At 34.5% G+C, this 19,471-nt stretch overlaps 1 protein-coding gene across 3 annotated transcripts in view; it reads left to right on the top strand.

Annotated features, from left to right (window-relative positions):
• LOC149820951 (putative plant SNARE 13) overlaps nucleotides 1-14,813 on the top strand; it is a 69,890-nt gene extending 55,077 nt beyond the window's left edge. Inside the window, exons 6-11 of one of the 3 annotated variants that reach the window (XR_016426594.1) lie at nucleotides 1,433-1,512; nucleotides 1,587-1,643; nucleotides 1,714-1,806; nucleotides 1,888-1,962; nucleotides 3,860-4,022; nucleotides 14,736-14,813. Coding sequence is in view for 2 of the 3 variants with exons in the window: in XM_089983036.1 (XP_089839162.1) it covers nucleotides 1,433-1,512; nucleotides 1,587-1,643; nucleotides 1,714-1,806; nucleotides 1,888-1,962; nucleotides 3,860-3,961 (407 nt within the window). In the remaining variant the exon portion in view is untranslated. Of the gene's footprint in view, nucleotides 1-1,432; nucleotides 1,513-1,586; nucleotides 1,644-1,713; nucleotides 1,807-1,887; nucleotides 1,963-3,859; nucleotides 4,192-14,735 lie in introns of those variants that run through there. The other 2 variants (XM_089983036.1, XM_089983035.1) reach the window with 2 other exon arrangements.
• The last annotated feature ends 4,658 nt before the right edge of the window (nucleotides 14,814-19,471 follow it).

Raw genomic sequence — 19,471 nt, 5'->3', positions numbered from 1 at the left:
TGTACTATGGACCCAAAATTTTGGGTGTGATATTTTTATAGTCAGAGATCAGGCCTCGGTCCTAATTAATTCCACTGGATTATGAATTGAGTCTGGGTCAGCATTTTTTAATTTGATCTGAGTTAGACTATTCCTGATCTGAATTATTCCCTGTTTTCTGTTTGAAACTTTGATTTGAGCTAGATTATTTTTTTCTGATTCCATTGTCATACAGTCAGGATCAAGCTTGAATCTTAGACCAATATTCTTATATCCATTCCCTCTTTGAATTATGGTCCAAACGAATGTCTACCTACACAATCTTGGAAAAAGTAGTGATCAATATGACAATTTTTTATCGAAGTGGTATAGTAACATCTGAATATAGCCTACGGAAAACCAACAATCTGCAAATGGCACCAGAAAAATATCTTCAGATAACATTTAACATGGTTTTTATATATGAACCTAGATTTATCTCCATGTAATATCCAAAATAAGTATAAAACTTGGTGGGATTTTTGCTTTGCATATTTAGCATCTACATTAGTTTAGAGGAGGCGTTTCTGGTAAGCTGTGGGAACAATCACTTACTGGAAGGTTCTGCCATTTGTCAAAAAGCTTAAAGCATCCCATGAACCATTGTGTAGTATAGAGAATAATAACACAGCTAATAAAAGTCGCTTGTTACATATTGTTTTATTTTTGATATATGCAGATTAATTGGAGTTAATATCAGTTACCAAAAATACGGTGATATTTTTAAAAGATGCCTATCTTGATCTATCTAGTCATAAAGAAATCATATTTAGTTCATTGACAGCCAACTGGTATGACTACTTGATGCCTATGACCCAACTTAAATAATGGTTGCTGCCTAAACTTGAGCAAAGCATCTTTACTTTTTAATATAGAAGTGATCAGTCTAGATTTTCTACCAAAAATGGCTGGATTAATGCTTAAACAACCACAAGTTAAAATTGTTAGAAATCTGTCATCTATACAAATTAATGGCGATTGGCAATAGGTTCTCTATGATGACTTGGCACTCGTGATGACCAACTGTTGCTAGTCTAGGCCATGTACTGTCCATGGCAATTAGTCAGTACACTGAGGCAGATTGATGAAAGGTAACCAGGAAGAATTTACCATACTTTGTTCGTCTCTTTCCTTTGCACAGGGATTTATACGTTTTCTCCTTCCAAGAGTGAAGGTTTCTTTCTTGCTGCCTAATTAAATCTGTGGTTCAAAGTATCATCTATACTCAGTATTGAGTTCATTCTTCGTAAGCTAATTGTTCATAGTGTCAATGGTTCTTCCTTGTCTGCTTGTTTGCATGGTCTTGTGTATTCTATGCATGCTTGTGATTAACCTGAAAACAATTTGTTTCACCTGCTCCCTTGCATAGATTTCTGAGTTACATGCTCATGCTGTTGTCATTTTTGAAAAGCAGAGATGTCAAACCAGGAGCTTATTACTGCTGGCAATAAAGCAATTGATGAAACTGATCAAACCATTGAACGCTCAAAAAAGGTGCCTCCTTTATCAATACTTCTAAGATCTTGCTGTTTTGTTGGTTTTTTACTTGGGTATGCGTTCTTTGTTAGGTTGTCCAAGATACGATTGAAGTAGGAGCTCAAACAGCAGTTACACTAAAGGGCCAAGTAAGGGTTTGTTTTGTTACAAGGATCACATGGTTATGGAGTTTCTATTTACTAATCTAGTGCTTCTCAGACTGAACAAATGGGTCGCATTGTGAACGAGCTGGACACAATTCATTTTTCAATCAAGAAGGCCTCTCAGCTTGTAAAGGAGATTGGTAGGCAGGTGAGACATGCACATCAGTCCACTAAAGTTTGCGTTGACTTCATGGATGACTTGTGCTAACATTTCTGTCTTGATTCACAGGTGGCTACAGATAAATGTATAATGCTGTTTTTATTGCTCATAGTTATCGGTGTTATAGCTATCATTGTGGTCAAGGTTCTCTCTCTCTCTCTCAAAGTTTGTGTGTGCCAGATCATGACTAGGTCTGTGTTTGTCCAATAATTATCTTTTACCAAGGCTGAAAATCAGCAGTTATTCTACGAATCCAGCTAAGAGAAGATCTCCTATCCTAGTGCCTCATCCAATTCTAACTGTGTTTCATTGACCATTCAATGACTTTAATCATATATAGAACCATTGCATGTCTATATCCTTATCCATTCAATATTTTTATATTTCCATCTTTCGTTACCCAAAAAAAGTGAAAACTAGTTTGTGTTGCTGATGTATTAGTTAGATATGTTGATATATTAATTTATAGATGCAATTGGTGAAATGCTTTGAGCTACTTTGTATCAGAACTTCTTGTCAATGGTACCTATTAATCTCCACATGTTTAGTACATGTTACTGGTTTTGGTCCTTAGCTAACAGGTTCTTTAGTTTAAACAGCAATTTGCAATTCACAAACCAGAAGAATTCTACGTACACCAGATTCCTTTTTGTTCCAAATAATCTGCCTCAATGTATTAGGGCTTTGAGCTTCGGTGACCGTCTGACTTACAATCATTGATCTTAATGGCTATGATTTACCTCTTCCTACCCTGCCCTGGATTTCATGATGAACTTAATGCGCTGAACTTTTCTTCCAATGCCATCCAAACGGCAGTGTATGGGTTGTCATTAATCTTGTGTTCGTTTCCCTTCTCAGAAGAAAAAAGAGAAAACTATGCTTAGATTTAGACTCTCTATGTATCACCCTACACTGCTCTATGCATAATCGTGCCTGCACTATATTAAGGAGTATTGGTTTAAAATGTTTGACTTTATCAGCATTGAAAGCATTTACCATTACACCAAGAAATGGCCCACTAATCTTGTGTTCGTTTCCCTTCTTAGAAGAAAAAAGAGAAAAATATGCTTAGATTTAGACTCTTTATGTGTCGCCCTACACTGCTCTATGTATAATCGTGCCTGCACTATATTAAGGAATATTGGTTTAAAATGTTCGACTTTATCAACATTGAAAGCATTTACCATTACACCAAGAAATGGCCCACTATATATATATATATATATATATATGTTAGGGAGTATCAGTGGATGGAGGGTTGGACGAGCGTGTCTCATTGATCGTGCGTGCAATCAACAACACACTTTTTTTTTGCACAAAAGGGGCCTTTAGGCGGACTTTTCTGCAGCTAAAGGCCCTGCAGTTATATTGTAACATAACTGCAAGGCTTATATATATATATATATATATATATATATATATATATATATATATATATATATATATATATATATATATATATATATATATATATATATATATATATATAATCTTTCATGTAGATGCGTGCAGTACAAAATCAGTATCAATGAGTAATGTCACTGTTCATGCATTTTTAGGTAAATCTGACCATGTAGATTGATTTGTTGTGGTTCATTGACTATTAAAGAATACCTTGAATTAGTAAATTTAAATGTATGTTGAAATAAAAATAAAAGTGAAAGGTCGAGGTTGCACCAAAATATAAACATAAAAGGGCAGCTGTCCACGTCTAAATTGTTAGTTTAAAAATATGATTTGCACTAAATCAACAATGTAAAGCCCATCTGTATGGTCTGATCTAGTTGAAAGTGCTTGAAGAGATGAGATTGAACTCATTCATGCCGCATGTGCACGTATGCGCCAACATAAATATTTCATACCTTATATCGTACCTTGCATGCACCCGTACCTATGTGTTATAAGACTGATCAGGTTCTTCATTGATTACTGTTTCATGAGAAAGGAATTTTGTTATGACATTATCCTGTGTTTATTTTGTTTTTTGCTTTTTAATGAAGATTTCTCTTTTGCACTTCTCATGGTCGATTTGTCTTTTCAGATTGTTAATCCACAAAACAAGAGCATAAGGGACATCCCAGGATTAGCACCACCAGCGCCAACAAGGAGATTGTTATCTGTACGATATGATACTGGCTATTAATTTCCATAAGTCAGCATCCATGAGAACACTTTGAAGATGCTGCTCATACCTTTTCATGCATGTAATTTTACTTATTTTGTTTTGCTGGTTGTTAGTAGTTCTTTTTTTTTTGCTTTTTTCCATTTTGTAAGTTCTTTTTTTTTCCCCTGTAAAGCATAGGGGATTGTATTTTTACGCTGCAATCTCTCTCTCTCTCATATATTTAGGGTGGTTGTAGGCTTTTCTAGCCAGTACAAGTGTCAGGAGTTTGGTTTGCGTTCTTTTTCCATTTTGTCTTCTTATATGGCTCCGATTAATGCAATAATTGTATGTTGGCTTGGGCCACCCAGGTAAGCAGCTGAACTAACCGAATAGGGCATGCTCGGGCTCGGTTAGTTTACCAGTGGATTGAGCTCGTGACTTGGCTCATGATCTTATTTAGCCGAGCCGAGCTTGAACTCAAGCCGAACACGAACTGGCTTGTGTAAAAGCATTCCATGTTATTTATACATAATATATATATTATGCTTATTTTTTATATATTACACTTGATAATTTATATTTTATGTATATATTATTACATAAAACATGTATACGAGCTCTCCTGAGCCGAACACCTTGTCTTCGGGCTGGACTAATTTAAGCTAAACGAGTTGCTCGTGGCTCAGCTTGCCAACTATACTCGAGCCTATTCATGAGCTGCTGGGTTTGTTTGCCACCCTTATACCAAGGTCAGTTCCTGTTGGTCCCAAGGCCGTCTAACCGAAGAAAGATCAGAGCTGTAATATGTCTAGTCTGACTCAGCTCTAGACTAGAAAGTGGAAAATTATGAGCGAGGTGCTCAAGCTGGTTATATTTTTACTTAATTGCTAGTTATATCCTGTTACAGGGATACGCCATTTTGGTGGTACGACACAAGCGGACATGGTCGGACACTGACACACGTATGGTCTATATTATAATATTATTTTAATTATTTTTAATATTTTAAGGTTTTATTTCAATAAAAATGTATTTTAACATTAAAGTATCAAAAAATATTTATTGATTAAACAAATTAAATTATTTTGCTTCAGCGTGGGTAGGTTTGACATGTTTTTTAGAGGGTAGGTTTTCATTCCTCCAAATGGGGAATAAAAACCTACCCAATAGAAAACCTCCCAAACCTACCCACTAAAAAACATTTATCTGATTTGCATTATTTTTTTTGAAATCCTGACCTTTATAGATGTGTTCATCTTGATTGATTTACTATAATCGACACTTGGATCATGTATTTTGGATGAAAAAAATGACATTTAGAGTCTAAAAAATTTATGTAATTGTTGGTGATTTTTAAACCTTATAAAAACATATCCATGCATTTGAATCAAATGCTTCAAGAACTGATGCCTATAAAAACAAGCACATAGATCACTTCTGTAAGGGTAGAATTTCGAAATAACACTGAAAATCAGATAAATGTTTCTTAGTTGGTAGGTTTGAAATGTTTTCTATTAGGTAGGTTTTCATTTTTGAAATACGTAAACTAGAAAAATATGTAAACTAGTATGAACCGAGATTTTTATAGTTTTTTTTTTGTAAATCTAACCTTGCAGATGCATTTGTCGTGGTCCTTTTGCTTAGAATTGACTATTGGATAATCGTAATCGGATCAAGAAATGTGATTTTGTATGCAATTATTGATGTAAATTATAATTGTAATATTGGAATAAGAACATTTTTTCTGTTTAGCTTAAGATACATTTGCATATAGTTTGATTTTGATAAATATCTGCTATGTTTGATCATTCATATGCATATTTCAAATTCACAATGGTTAACACGAATGGCATGTGCATCTGCTTCTAAGGAGTTGATAAACTTAATGAAGTTCGTATTTATGGCAATAGTCAGAATACGAATAAAACTTAGATTTATCATATTCTTTTAAGTTATAAACGACCTACACTCTTAGGTTATCTTAAAAAAATTATTGCATATTTTCAAAAGCTTTTTAAAACCCTTTGTTTGTTACATCCATAGGCATGGTGTGGTCAATTTTTTTTTATTGACAAGCCCTCCAAATTTTTAAGAAAATATCGAAATTGTGAACAAAGAGAAGCGAAAAGGCCAGTTGCACTTCACACGTGGGGATGTATCAAGGGGCTTTTTGAAGAGGGAACAAGGTGGCAAGCTCACTACCAAATCAGCTTTTCAAATCATACATGGTTGGAACATTATGTTCCTATAGTCTACTCTCTTACCAATACAATACCATTTGAAAGGGGTGCAACAATCATATGTAGTTATTACACTTATCTTTCCTTATAACTTATGAATACCTGCTCTTATCTTATAGTGTTAGGGAATCCTTCATGGGCTTGGGTATATAGGACTATCTTCATCTTCCTAATGCATAAATGAATAAGAGGGGCAACGGCTGACCATTTTTTCACACAATGCCCTGGAGACTAGGTATCACTCTACTGTTTGGGAGCAGTTACGCACCTCAGAGCCGATCTTATGATGGCCTTAGAAAGTGGAATTGTCAAAAGTTCAGGCCTCGTTTGTTTCATTCCCATGTTAAGGAGAAAGACTTTACAAGAGAATGAGCATTCATTTGTAAAAAGTACCATCAGCTAAGCTGAGAAAGAGGCATGAATGAATTTACGTATAAAAAGTGGTAGCTGGTAAGAAAAACTGAGGCCTTTCGACATGTTTGCTTCATTCATGATAGAAAAAGATTATATCAGGGTTACCAGCTCAGCACTTTTCCATGTAAGTTGTATGATGAAACAAACCAGGTATAAGAAATATCTCTCAGTTGGATGATTACTTTTCATAGGTGTTGCCTGTTGTATCGAAATTACGATGCCACACACCGTGGGGAATACCGAATACCTACCTTTTTCTAAGTTTTCAAGACGATGGCTTTGAAGGGAACATTCTTGCAATATTTATCAAGGGTAGAATCTAGTGGGGTTTCATATTTGTCAAGAGTCGCCTTGGAGGTTAAGGCCTCTGTGGGTTAGTCAACTTGGCCTCCATTTTGGATCTGGACTTGGAGTTGGCCTTGGTTTCATTTCAATATTACCTCGACCCAGCTCAGTTAAGCTTGTTTTGGTCCTAGTACAATTTAGTTTGGTCTATCTTGACTTTGGCCATTGGCTGTCTTTTGTTTTACTATTTTAGACAGTTTAAAGTGTTTTAACTGAGTTCAATAGCCTAACCACTAGGAGATTGATTTAACTCAACCAAGGTCATTCTTGACCAATTTTGATTGTGGTAAATGGCCAAATAGATAGCCCATTTAAGTCTAAATATCCATATGAACACTAAGCGACCTATTTGAGTCTAGCTTGGGTGCTATGACCATTGGACTAGCTGTTCTGGACCGTTTGATCAGGGTCCATATAAAACTCACTCGACTCTGGTCATAATACTCAATTTTGCCTGCAACTTTTTTATTAATTTTATTTTGTTTTAGCACCCTTCAGTTTTTGGGAATGCTGGACCAACGGCTAGTAGACTAAGGTAAAAGTATATGCTTGGAAAACATAGTAGAATTCTGATGTATCAGGCTAGCAAAGGGAATTGGGTCTGTGTTGCACCCAAATGTAACTGGATTGGGGGACTGCGTACCCGGGTCAAGGAACCTGTTTTGTAACAGGATGGATCGGGTCAAGTATATATTTGGATCTAAGGTTTTGGAAAGCCGATCCAACTTAAGGTGGAGGGCGGTTAAGGGACGTCGATCGTGGGGGAATACCAGCGGATGCCTTGGTTGGTTGTTGTGCAGAGTCTTCAAAAGCTAAAATGGTCAAAATTCTTCCTTTTGTTTCTCCAACCAGCTATTATGGAAGGCTTCATGTCTTCACCTGAAATATGGGGTCCACAATTAGCAGTGTTTTTTAAGGTCTACTGCCCAAATGGTAGGTTATCGCAGGCAGCCAGGGAAGTATGGTTTAGGGTGGACTGACCCACAGGAAACATGGGCAGTGCCCGACCCAAAGAACGGGTTGGAGGGCGATGGCTCGCCCCAGCCCTCCCCCCCCCCCCCCCCCCCCCCTCAACACAAATCTCTCTCTCTCTCTGGCCCTCCGCCCACCCCAACTCCCATGACCTTGCTTGTGGTGGTATGCCCCCCTCTCTGCGGCTCAACCAATGCCACAACCCCACAACCAACTCTCTCTCTCTCAATTCCTTTCTGGCTCCACCTTCCTCGTGGCCCCACAATCGCCCCCCCATACACACACACTCTTTCTATTTCTCTCTCGATTCTGCGGCTCTGCCCTCCTCGCGACCCCACTTGTGTCACCCTCTCCATGGCTCCACCCTTATCGCGACCCCACAGTCGGCCCCCACTCTTTTCTCTCTTGATTCCCTCCTGGCCTCCGTAGCTCCACCCTCCCTGCAAACCCACAACTCTCTCTCTCTCTGTAGCTTCGCCACTACCCGTGACCCCATAGGCCACAACAGCAAGCTGGCTCTCTCTCAACTTTATGTGTGCCCCTCTCTCCGACCTCACAGCCACATACCCATCACCTTAGCATTTAGGTTTAGGTTTTTTTGTGTTTTTTCTTAATTAGTATTTATATTTTTAATTAAATAGATATTATTTAGTTATTTTTTTATTTTTAATCAATATTGTAAATGATTCACATCATTTTAGATAGAAATTTGGAGGATTTGTTATTTTTTGTTTCAATTAGTTTATGTATAAAAACCATGAACGATGTTTGTTAAGATTGAGATTTTCATTTAGTTTTTTATTAAATAGCATGAATATTTACTTAGGTTTTAGAATTTTTGTGTATTTTTTAAATAATATTTAGATTTTATTTTATTTTTAAATAAAATGAATATTTAATTTAGGTATTTTTGTGCTTTTTAATCAATATTAAACATGATTCTACTTGCTTGAATATCATAAATGCATAATTGTTGATGTAAGAATTAGGATTTCATTTAGCATTTAGGTTTAGGGCTTTTTGTATTTTTTACCTAATTAGCATTTAAGTTTTTAATGAGATGAATATTAATTAGTTATTTTTGTATTTTTTAATCAATATTATACATGACCCACATGCTTGATTTTAGTTAAAATTTTAAGGATTTTGTTATTTTTTGTTTCAATTAGTTTATATATGAGAACTATTAATGATGTTTGTTGGGATTGAGGTTTTTATTTAGTTTTTTTTTAAATAACATGAATATTTAATTAGGTTTTAGAGTTTTATTTTTTTTAAATAAGATGAATATTTAATTTAGGTATTTTATATTTTTTAATTAACATTAAACATGATTCTACGTGCAAGAAGTTCATAAATGCATAATTGATGATGTAAGAATTAAGGTTTTGTTTAGCATTTAGGTTTATGATTTTTTTTATTTTTTTACCCGATTAACATTTTAGTTTTTAATGAGATGAATATTAATTAGTTATTTTTATATTTTTTAATCAACATTATACATGATCCACATGCTTGATTTGAGTTAAAAAAATTGAGGTTTTGTTATTTTTTGTTTCAATTAGTTTATGCATAAGAACTATGAACGATGTTTGCTCAGATTGAGGTTTTTATTTAATTTTTTTAATAACATAAATATTTAATTATGTTTAAAGTTTTTATATTTTTTTAAAATATTTATTAAGTATTTTTTTTGTTTTTAATTAACATTAAACATGATTCTACATGCTTGAATAACAAAAGTTCATAATTGATGCTGTAAGAATTAGGATTTCGATTAGTATTTAGGTTTTGGGTTTTTTATGTTTTTTACCTAATTAACATTTAGGTTTTTAATGAGATGAATATTAATTAGTTATTTTTATATATTTTAATCAACATTATATATGATTGATTTTAGTTAAAAATTTAGGGGTTTAGTTATTTTTTATTATAATTAATTCATGTATGAAAACTATGAATAATATTTGCTAGAATTGAGGTTTTGATTTAGTTTCTTTTAATAGCATGAATATTATCAAAACTCGATTGCGTACTCAAATGAGAGATGAATTGGGAAATGATGTTGTGGTCACCTACATCGAGAATGACATATTTGATACCATTAGCAATGAATCAATTATGATTGATTTTCAAAATATGAATAAATCGATGAGGTTAATTGTAAAATGTATTTGTTATTGTAACTATTTGATATTCCTATTTGTTTTGAGTGACTTGTACTTTGTCTAATTATTTATAAAACATTAATGATATCTTTTGTAGATTTTTTTGAAAAATTAACTAATTAATTGACTATTTATTTGTAGGATGTTAATATTCCTTTGTCACATCTTGCTTAATGTATTTCAAGATCGAAACTTGAGTTTAGTCATACTGCATTATTTATGAAAGATACTTTCTTTGGTCTTTATATCAAACAAAGCTAAATTTTAAAGTATACAAGCATGCTACTACGATACTATGCAGTTTTAATTATTGAAAACATATTTAGTTCCAACCAAGGTTCCTAATTATGAATATGTAGTTGCCTATTGTCATAGAAATCATTTTTCCTTTTTACTATATATTTGTGCTCACACTAGCTTAAATTTTTAGTACTGCCCATGATTGTGAGGAATAACCATGAACAATAATTTAGTTTGGTTTGTTTTTTGACTTTCCTGCTCTCAAATAGAGAGGCTTGGTCCAACTAAGAAAGACATATGAGAATTTTAGTGAAGGCTCGAGAGTAGACAATGAGCATTTACCATCAGTGTGAACTTTGCTTTTTGGTTGGGAAGTATCTATGTCATTTTCACTTATTATTTTTTTTTTGTTCTTTTTTTCTAACATTTCTAGTACCAACTAATTCATTCAGGCGAGACATCATAAGTGTCATGATGTGTCCTCGGAAACCCACTTTTTAAGGATCCGTCACAATCGGAAGAAAAGAGTGAGGCTGACTTCATCCAAGTTAATGGAGAGGGTGTTGTGTGTTCTCCCTAGAACACAAATTTGTGTGTTCCGGTGTGTACGGAGGAATATCTTGAGACCCGCAATAATTCATATGCCAATGTTACCCACGATGACTTTATAATAAAATAACATATAAAAAAGGTAGATATGCTTTTGACGGAAATGTCTTCCCGTAAGATAAATATGCGTTGGATGAAAATGTCCTCCCACTCCCCGTATATAGATTTGCATGTTCCGCCTTTGTTTTTAGCTTATGCTACAACACATGGCCGCCTTCTCGGTCCTGCCTTGTGTTAGATATAAAACTTTTCCTGGTTCGTTCCTACCTCATGGAGATAACTGTGAATCGAACGACTGGTTCGATCATTGGTGGGCGTCAAAGGGGGATTTGTCGGCCATCTCTTTTTACAGTCTTCTCTTCTTCTTCGTTTTCGTTAGGCAGTATGAAAAAAAGCAATGATGCACAAACATTCCAACAAGTGCCATTAAAGCGTCATGAGTACCTTTTCATGTCATCATGTTATTGTTGAAAAACGTATGTCATCGTGAGTGTCATTAAGGCGTTGTTTTGTTATTGCAGGTAGATTATATCATTTCAACGCTTGGAAACTTGAAGATATTTGTAAGACGGTAGGATCTCCTAACAAGAATGCTTGGTTATAGATGCGAGCAAGGGTCTCTACCCCATTCAGTATCGTTCATTCACTCAGTATATGCAATGTAACCAAATTGTGGTTATAGTAACATGTATATCGATTTGTGAGATATTGTTTTGTTTATTAATATCGATTTGTAATATATTATGCTAAATTGTCGTATATCGATTTGTAAGATATTATGTGTTTTCTAGTATCGATTTGTGAGATATTGTTTTGTTTGTTGATATCGATTTGTAATATATTGTGTTGAATTGCCGTATATCAATTTGTAAGATATTATGTGTTTTCTATTGTCGATTTGTGAGACATTGTTTTGTTTGTTAATATCGATTTGTAATATATTATGTTGAATTACTGTATATCGATTTGTAAGATATTTTATGTTTTCTATTGTCGATTTGTGAGATATTATTTTGTTTGTTACTATCGATTTGTAATATATTTTACTGAATTTCTGTATATCGATTTGTAAGATATTATGATGAATTTTCATATATCAATTTGTAATATATTATGTTGAATTGTCGTATATCGATTTGTAAGATATTATGTGTTTTCTTGTGTCAATTTGTGAGATATGATTTTGTGTGTTAATATCGATTTGTAAGCTATTATGCTTAACTAATCGGTAGCCGTTGTTATATGCATGTTGAATAAATTGTAGTAAACATATGCGCTGGCTTATACAAATTGATATTTTGCTCATGACAGTGTTGAGCATATCAACTAGTTGCAGTGAAGATGATGTATCTCAATCATTGGGAAGTCATGGAGCAACAAACATTTGTACTATCGACACACCTGAAGAATTGAATATGTGCACTAATGCTATACATGATAAGAAGGGTGCGGGCATTGGATTCACTCTTGACTTGAATATTCCAGCAGACGAAATGCAATTCGATAATGAGGTAGACGATCATTACAGTGCACTTAACAAAGGTGCAAGCACCTCAAGTCTACATGATAGTACACTTGACTCTATTCTCGTAGAAGGACTACAGTTTAATAATGAGGAAGCTGCATACAAATTTTATAATGATTATGCTTTAAAACTTGGCTTCAGTATTAGAAGGTATTCTTGGAAAAAAAATGCACAGGGTGTCATGGTGAGAAAGGCATATGTTTGTTCTAAACAAGGTTGAAAGAAGTTAAGTGGAAATCCAACAAGGAGCAAACCAGACTCAAGATGCGGTTGTCCAGCGAGAATGGTGTTAAGAAGACTTCCGAATGGGAAGTATATAGTTCATACTTTAATCAATGATCATAACAATGAATTAGCTGCTTCATTTATGACTCCTATGTTAAGGTTACATCGTAAAGTAACAGAAGCGCATGCTGCAATTGCTGAAATAGTTGATAGCGTTGGCATTGCACCAAGGAAGATATACAATTTCTGCATGCACGTAGATGGTGGTTGCGAGAATGTACCATTCACAGCTATGGATCTAAGAAACCACTTGAGAAGAAAGATGTCAGAAAACATGAAGAATGAAGAAATATGTTCTTTGGTTGATTACCTACAGAAAAAATCAAACATTGACCCTGGTTTCTTTAGTGCAATGCAACTGGATGAAGATGGGTATGTTGTAAATATGTTTTGGGCAGATTCAAAGTCAAGAGTGGATTATGAATGCTTCAATGATGTGCTTGTGACAGTGAAGATTAATACATAATAGTGGTCATTTGCGCAGTTTGTTGGAGTGAACAATCACTCACAGAGTTGCATATTAGGCAGTGCTTTTTGTATGACCAGACCAAGGAAACCTTTGAGTGGTTGTTTAGAGTATTTACACAGGCAATGAATGGAAAGCACCCTGGAGTTGTACTTACATATGATGATCATGCAATTGCAGCTGCAATGTCTCATGTATGGCCATATGCACATCATTGCCTATATTTATGGCATATCTTTCAAAATGCAGCAAAGAACATATGACACATTTTTAATCAGAAGACAGGGTTTGATAAAAAGTTTAGACAGTATGTACTTGAGAGCATAGACGAGGTCACATTTATGTATGATTGAGAGCAAATGATTCAGATGTACGACCTTGAAGACTGTGTGTATTTATAACATTTATATGCAGACAAAGAGAAGTGGACATTGGCATATGGAAGACAATACTTTTGTGCAGGTATGATAAACACACAAAGAGATGAATCTATGCATGCCACATTAAAAAAAACCTTGTATTCATGTTTAACAATATTTTGTTTCATAGAACAATATGAATTATTTGTAGACGGTATTAGACAGAATGGGCTTGAACAAGATGTGAAATGCTTCAACACCCGCCCTGTAACTTTGGGCATGAAAATATTAACGCGACCTGCAGATCTGTATACACTAACTGTATTTGAATGGATTAAGAAGGAGGTTATACATGTCATGAATTGCAACATAGAAAGATGTATGCAATATGGGAATATGCACAAATACCATGTTGTATGAGAGAGAGAAGAACATCCAAAAAGGCAAGAAACACATGTTACGTACAATGTTGACAACAAAACAGTTGAATGTATGTGCAAAATGTTTGAATTCAAAGGTATTTTATGTTGTCATGCATTAAAGACACTTAATCAAGAGAAAATAAAAGAAATACCTGAGTCATATATAATGCGAAGATGGACGAGACAAACAAAGATTGAACTGCTAGATGCAAATAATGTCAATCCATCTAGTGTTGATGAGAAGTGCCAGATAGCCTCCCGTTACCAACAACTATGTAGGTCACTTATGTATGTTGTAGATTTAGCATCGAAAAGCAAAGAAGACTATGTATATATGAGAAAAGTGCCAAGGGAATTACTTAAAAAAGTGCAGTTAATTTACCATGAGTCTGTTGCAGCTCGTGAAGACCAATCTAAGAAAATTGGATCGAACAACGTAGGTAAAAATCATGCTTCCCCTGACCCTTGTGAGAAATTGCGCCAAAGCGTAAGCATCATCTTTGACAAGTCAGGAGTAAACGTTGTAGATTATGATGAAAATATTCACCTATCGAAGGGTATTAAAAGGAAGCCTGCCTCTGATCGCAGTCGTCGGAGGACAAATGATGCATTGGAATTGGTTGGCAAGAAAATGTCTAAGAAACAATCAACCCCTAAGCAACCAAGCCCTTCGCATGAACATGTATGTAATACAATATATTGCTTTCCATGTAAATTGTATTACGTGCGACCTATCAATATCTAACTTGTGTAATTTCCAACATGCAGCAATACCATACAGACGTGCACTACAATGTTGAAACCTGCAATCCACCTGACCTGTTTGAGTGGAACGATGACATGAGTTTGACAAGTCTTTTGGTATGTAACAATTTTGGGAGGATGTTTGCATTTCTTGTTGAACTTAATGTAGTGTCTGATATTGTTCTATTTCATGACAGACTCTGTTCAATTCAAAAGTGAGCATCACAGCACAGGAATCGTGTGTGGATTCTTCAGCTATAAAATAGTTGTAGCATTTAACTTTCATATCTTACAAATCATTGTAATGTTTAGCATTCTATAATTCTTTGTTGTAGTTCTATAATTTTTTATTATAAATCGATAATTCTTTGTTGTAATTCCATAATTCTTTGTTGTAAATCAATAATTCTGTGTTGTAATGTTATAATTCTTTGTTGTAATTCTATAATAGAAATTATACTACAAATATCATAAAAATTGATACTAGAATACACATAATATCTTATAAATCAATTTACAATAATTGAGCATAATATATTACAAATTGATAAATGGAAATTCAACACAATAACTTACAAATTGATACTAACAAATAAAATAATATCTCACAAATCGATACTTGAAAACACATAATATCTTACAAATCGATATACGACAATTCAACATAATATATTACAAATCGGTATACAACAATTTAGTATAATATCCTACAAATCGATATACGGCAATTCAGCAAAATATATTACAAATCGATAGTAACAAACAAAACAATATCTCACAAATCTATAATAGAAAACACATAATATCTTACAAATCGATATACGACAATTCAACAAAATATATTACAAATCGATAGTAACAAACAAAATAATATCTCACAAATCGACAGTAAAAAACATAAAATATCTTACAAATCGATATACAACAATTCAACATAATATATTACAAATCAGTATATGGCAATTCAACATAATATCTTACAAATCGATATACGGAAATTCAGCATATTATCCTATAAATCAATATACGACAATTTAATAAAATATATTATAAATCGATAGTAACAAACAAAACAATATCTCACAAATCGATAATAGAAAATACATAATATCTCACAAATTGATATACGAAAATTCAACATAATATATTACAAATTGATATACGATAATTCAACATAATATATTACAAATCGGTATTCGACAATTCAACATAATATCTTACAAATCGATGTACGACAATTCAGCAAAATATATTACAAATCGATAGTAACAAACAAAAAAATATCTCCCAAATCGACAATAGAAAATACATAATATCTTACAAATCGATATACGACAATTCAACATAATAGCTTATAAATCGATATTAACAAACAAAACCATATCACACAAATCGATACTAGAAAACACATTATCTTATAAATTTATATGCGACAATTCAACATAATATATTACAAATCGATATTAAGCAATTCAACATAATATCTTACAAATCGATATAAGGCAATTCTGTATAATATATTACAAATTGATATACGACAATTCAGCATAATATATTATAAATCGATATTAACAACCAAAACAATATCTCACAAATCGATACTAGAAAACACATAATATCTTACAAATCGATATACGTCAATTCAGCATAATATATTACAAATCGATATTAACAAACAAAACAATATCTCACAAAAATTGATATAATATCCTATAAATTATAAGATGTGTCGATTTGCAAGATATTTATATTATGATTTTGAAATGTGTGCCTACAAAATTTATATTGTTGCGATTTGGGCACTTGAGGTGGCGATTTGCGTATTCAACACACGTGTGCCATGTTCATAATTTTGCTTTATGGATCAATGTGAATTTTGTACACAGTCTTACAAAATTTGTTACAAATGTCTATACACCAAAAATTTGGAAATTGAAAGTTGAACCAAAAATTGCTATCTCTCTCTCTTAGCAGTAGAACGTAAACCTCTTAACGTTATCCTTGAGAACAAGTAGATGTTTAAAATGACTTTCTCTTACTCCTAGGGGCCTCCCGTCCTTCATAGCTTTCTAGGTAATCTTGCACTTTGGGTTTTTGTATCTTCCTCAACTAGAAAAATCTTCAATTTTTTACATCCTAAAAAAAACCGAAAGTCTGACCAATATAAAAATATAGTCACCAATAATATAGGATAATAAAACATGTTTAAGTGTACAACATACAACGGTGAATTCTGGTGCTCATTCATAGTATATTGCTTCAATATACTTCATTACAAAGACACCACAATCAATGCCATTATTTTGTAAAGGAGCATCCTCTGCGACGTGAGGCCTCCATGGGCCAATGTTGACACCCAACATGTCTTTGAAAAATTTGACCTATGGTTTATGCAAAAGCAAGTAAATTCTAGGCCATGATACAAGATACAGTAATCTTAAAGATAGAAACTTAGCAAATGCACAATGTCACGATTTACACCAATGTCATAGTCCAAGGAGTTGTATAGCTATATTTTTTATTCTCGTACATCCAACACGTATAAGACCCAATGCATTTTCGATTGCCATAATGTAAGAATCAATATCTGCGAATCGATTATAAAATATCTTAAAAAATGGATATGGAAATGCGTATTGATACCATAAAAATCAATGTTAAGAATCAGAACAAGATCCTATTGAAGCACACTCACCGATCTTGGGAAAACCATAAACCGTAGGACCATATTGATGACGCAAGGCGATAATATGCTCCTACATCTAGGCCTACAAAAACAATATATTAGTAAGACTACAACCTTCAACAAGCTTAGTCTACAAGCACTAAATATGTAATAAACAAATGGCCAAAACCCCCCGACGGTTTTCGTACCCCTACTCGCACGATAAAGTTGAGTGTATAAGTGTGCGAGCATAGCAGCACTCCATGCCCAGTTGTCGACTTTATCTAAGTCTTCCAAGAACTGCAGCCACAAGTAACTTATTCTCGAACCAGAACAATAAAAAAATAAAGTAAGTCCAAAAAAATAAAGAAGAAAGTCACGCAACTCTTAGTCAGCTGCTTCAGATGCACATGCAGCGGACCGACCTTCCTATTTATTACAAAAAAAATGAACTTTCATCATTGATGAATTGCCTCTACCAGAAATACACTCACGCCATTCCTCCATCGGCATTCGTAGAAGGGTCGTGCAATTTTCCCTTGGGCTATAGTTTGAATCCCATGTTAGGACAACACTTCTATGACACTTAAGACCCGTAATCTGTGCCACATCTTATAGGGTCATGGTGATCTCAAAACCCCCAAACTGGAACATGTTCGTCTTATGGTTCCACTTATTGACCAGGTGGGTCATGGTGTTCCAGCAATTTTCAAAATAATGTTGGTCACGAAAGCCGTCGAAGTGCATCTTTCGTAATCGGTCCTTCTGATATTCACTCAGCTTTCTAAACCACGACAGAACTACAGGCTACTGACACCGCCCTCTTAGCTTTTCACCTACTGCTCTGCTTCTCTTCTGAGCTGCCTGTAACACAAAATATCAAATCACTGTTAATTGCTATACATAGTAATCACTATCGCAATAATCGCTATACAGGGTTGCTATACATAATAATCTCTATTCATAGTAATTGCTATACATAATAATACCTACAACAATACACCATGACATACAGTAGCGATTAACGTACCTTGGTCACACTTTTCTCCTCTTTATCCCCTCTCTTCCTCTGCTTTTGTACTTCTTCCTTCTTTTCGTCCTTCGCATCCATCGTATTCATTTTTCTTTTTGTTTTCTTGTCTTCCTCGTTCTCTTTCTTCCTTTCTCTTTCCTTCCCTTTCTCGTCCTCCTTCTCCTTCCTTTGTCTTTTCTTCTCTTCCTCGTCCTCCTTCTCCTTCCTTTGGCTTTCCTTCTCTTCCTCGTCGCCTTTCCTTCTCTTCCTTGTTCGCCTTTTCCTTCCTTTGCTTTTCTTTCTCTTCCTCATCCTGATGCATCTTCCTTTGCCTTTCCTCTTCCATCTTCATCATTTGGCTTTCCTTCTCCTCCTCCTCCATCTTCTTCTTCAGTTGCCTTTCCTTCTCTTCCTCCTCCTTCTTCTTCTTCAATTGCTTTTCCCTCTCCTCCTCCTCCTCCACCTCCTGCTTCTTCCTTTGTCTTTCCTTGTCTTCTTCGTCCTCCTTCCATTGCTTTTCCCTCTCCTCCTCCTCCTCCTCCTTTTGCCTTCGCTTCTCCTCCTTCTCCTTATTCTTCCTTTGCTTTTCCCTCTCCTCCTCCTCCTCCTTTTGCCTTCGCTTCTCTTCCTCCTTCTCCTTATTATTCCTTTGCTTTCCCCTATCCTCCACCTCCTCCTTCCTTTGCCTTGATTTCCTTTGCTTTTTTTCATTATCCTCCTCCTTCCTTTCATTTTGTTTCTCTTCGTCATCCTTCTTCTTTTTCATCTATACTTCTTCATCATCATTCTTTGTTGGATTATCATCTTCAATATCTAACGGATTAGGCTCCGCTCCATACTTTACCAGCAATTGCTCCATTTCTTTATCATTCTCAATCTTCATTATTCTGTAGTACACTTCTAATTGCTTATATAAAGCATACTGTTGGACGATTTCGTCAAGAGTTTTTCCTACTGATGATGCAGAATTTCTTCTCTTAGAAATGTAAGCCATTGGTAACCTGCACAACACAAAAACTTATCGAGACAGCAAAGGGTGCTCCAACGAAAGAAGATGAAGCGTTAAAATTTTTGCGAACAACT

The sequence above is a fragment of the Nuphar pumila genome, chromosome 12 (genome assembly GCF_984573655.1).
Source record: "Nuphar pumila chromosome 12, dmNupPumi1.hap1.1, whole genome shotgun sequence".
Lineage (NCBI taxonomy): Eukaryota > Viridiplantae > Streptophyta > Magnoliopsida > Nymphaeales > Nymphaeaceae > Nuphar > Nuphar pumila.
Note: the sequence above shows the minus strand (reverse complement) of the source record. Positions and strands in the feature narration are given on the sequence as shown.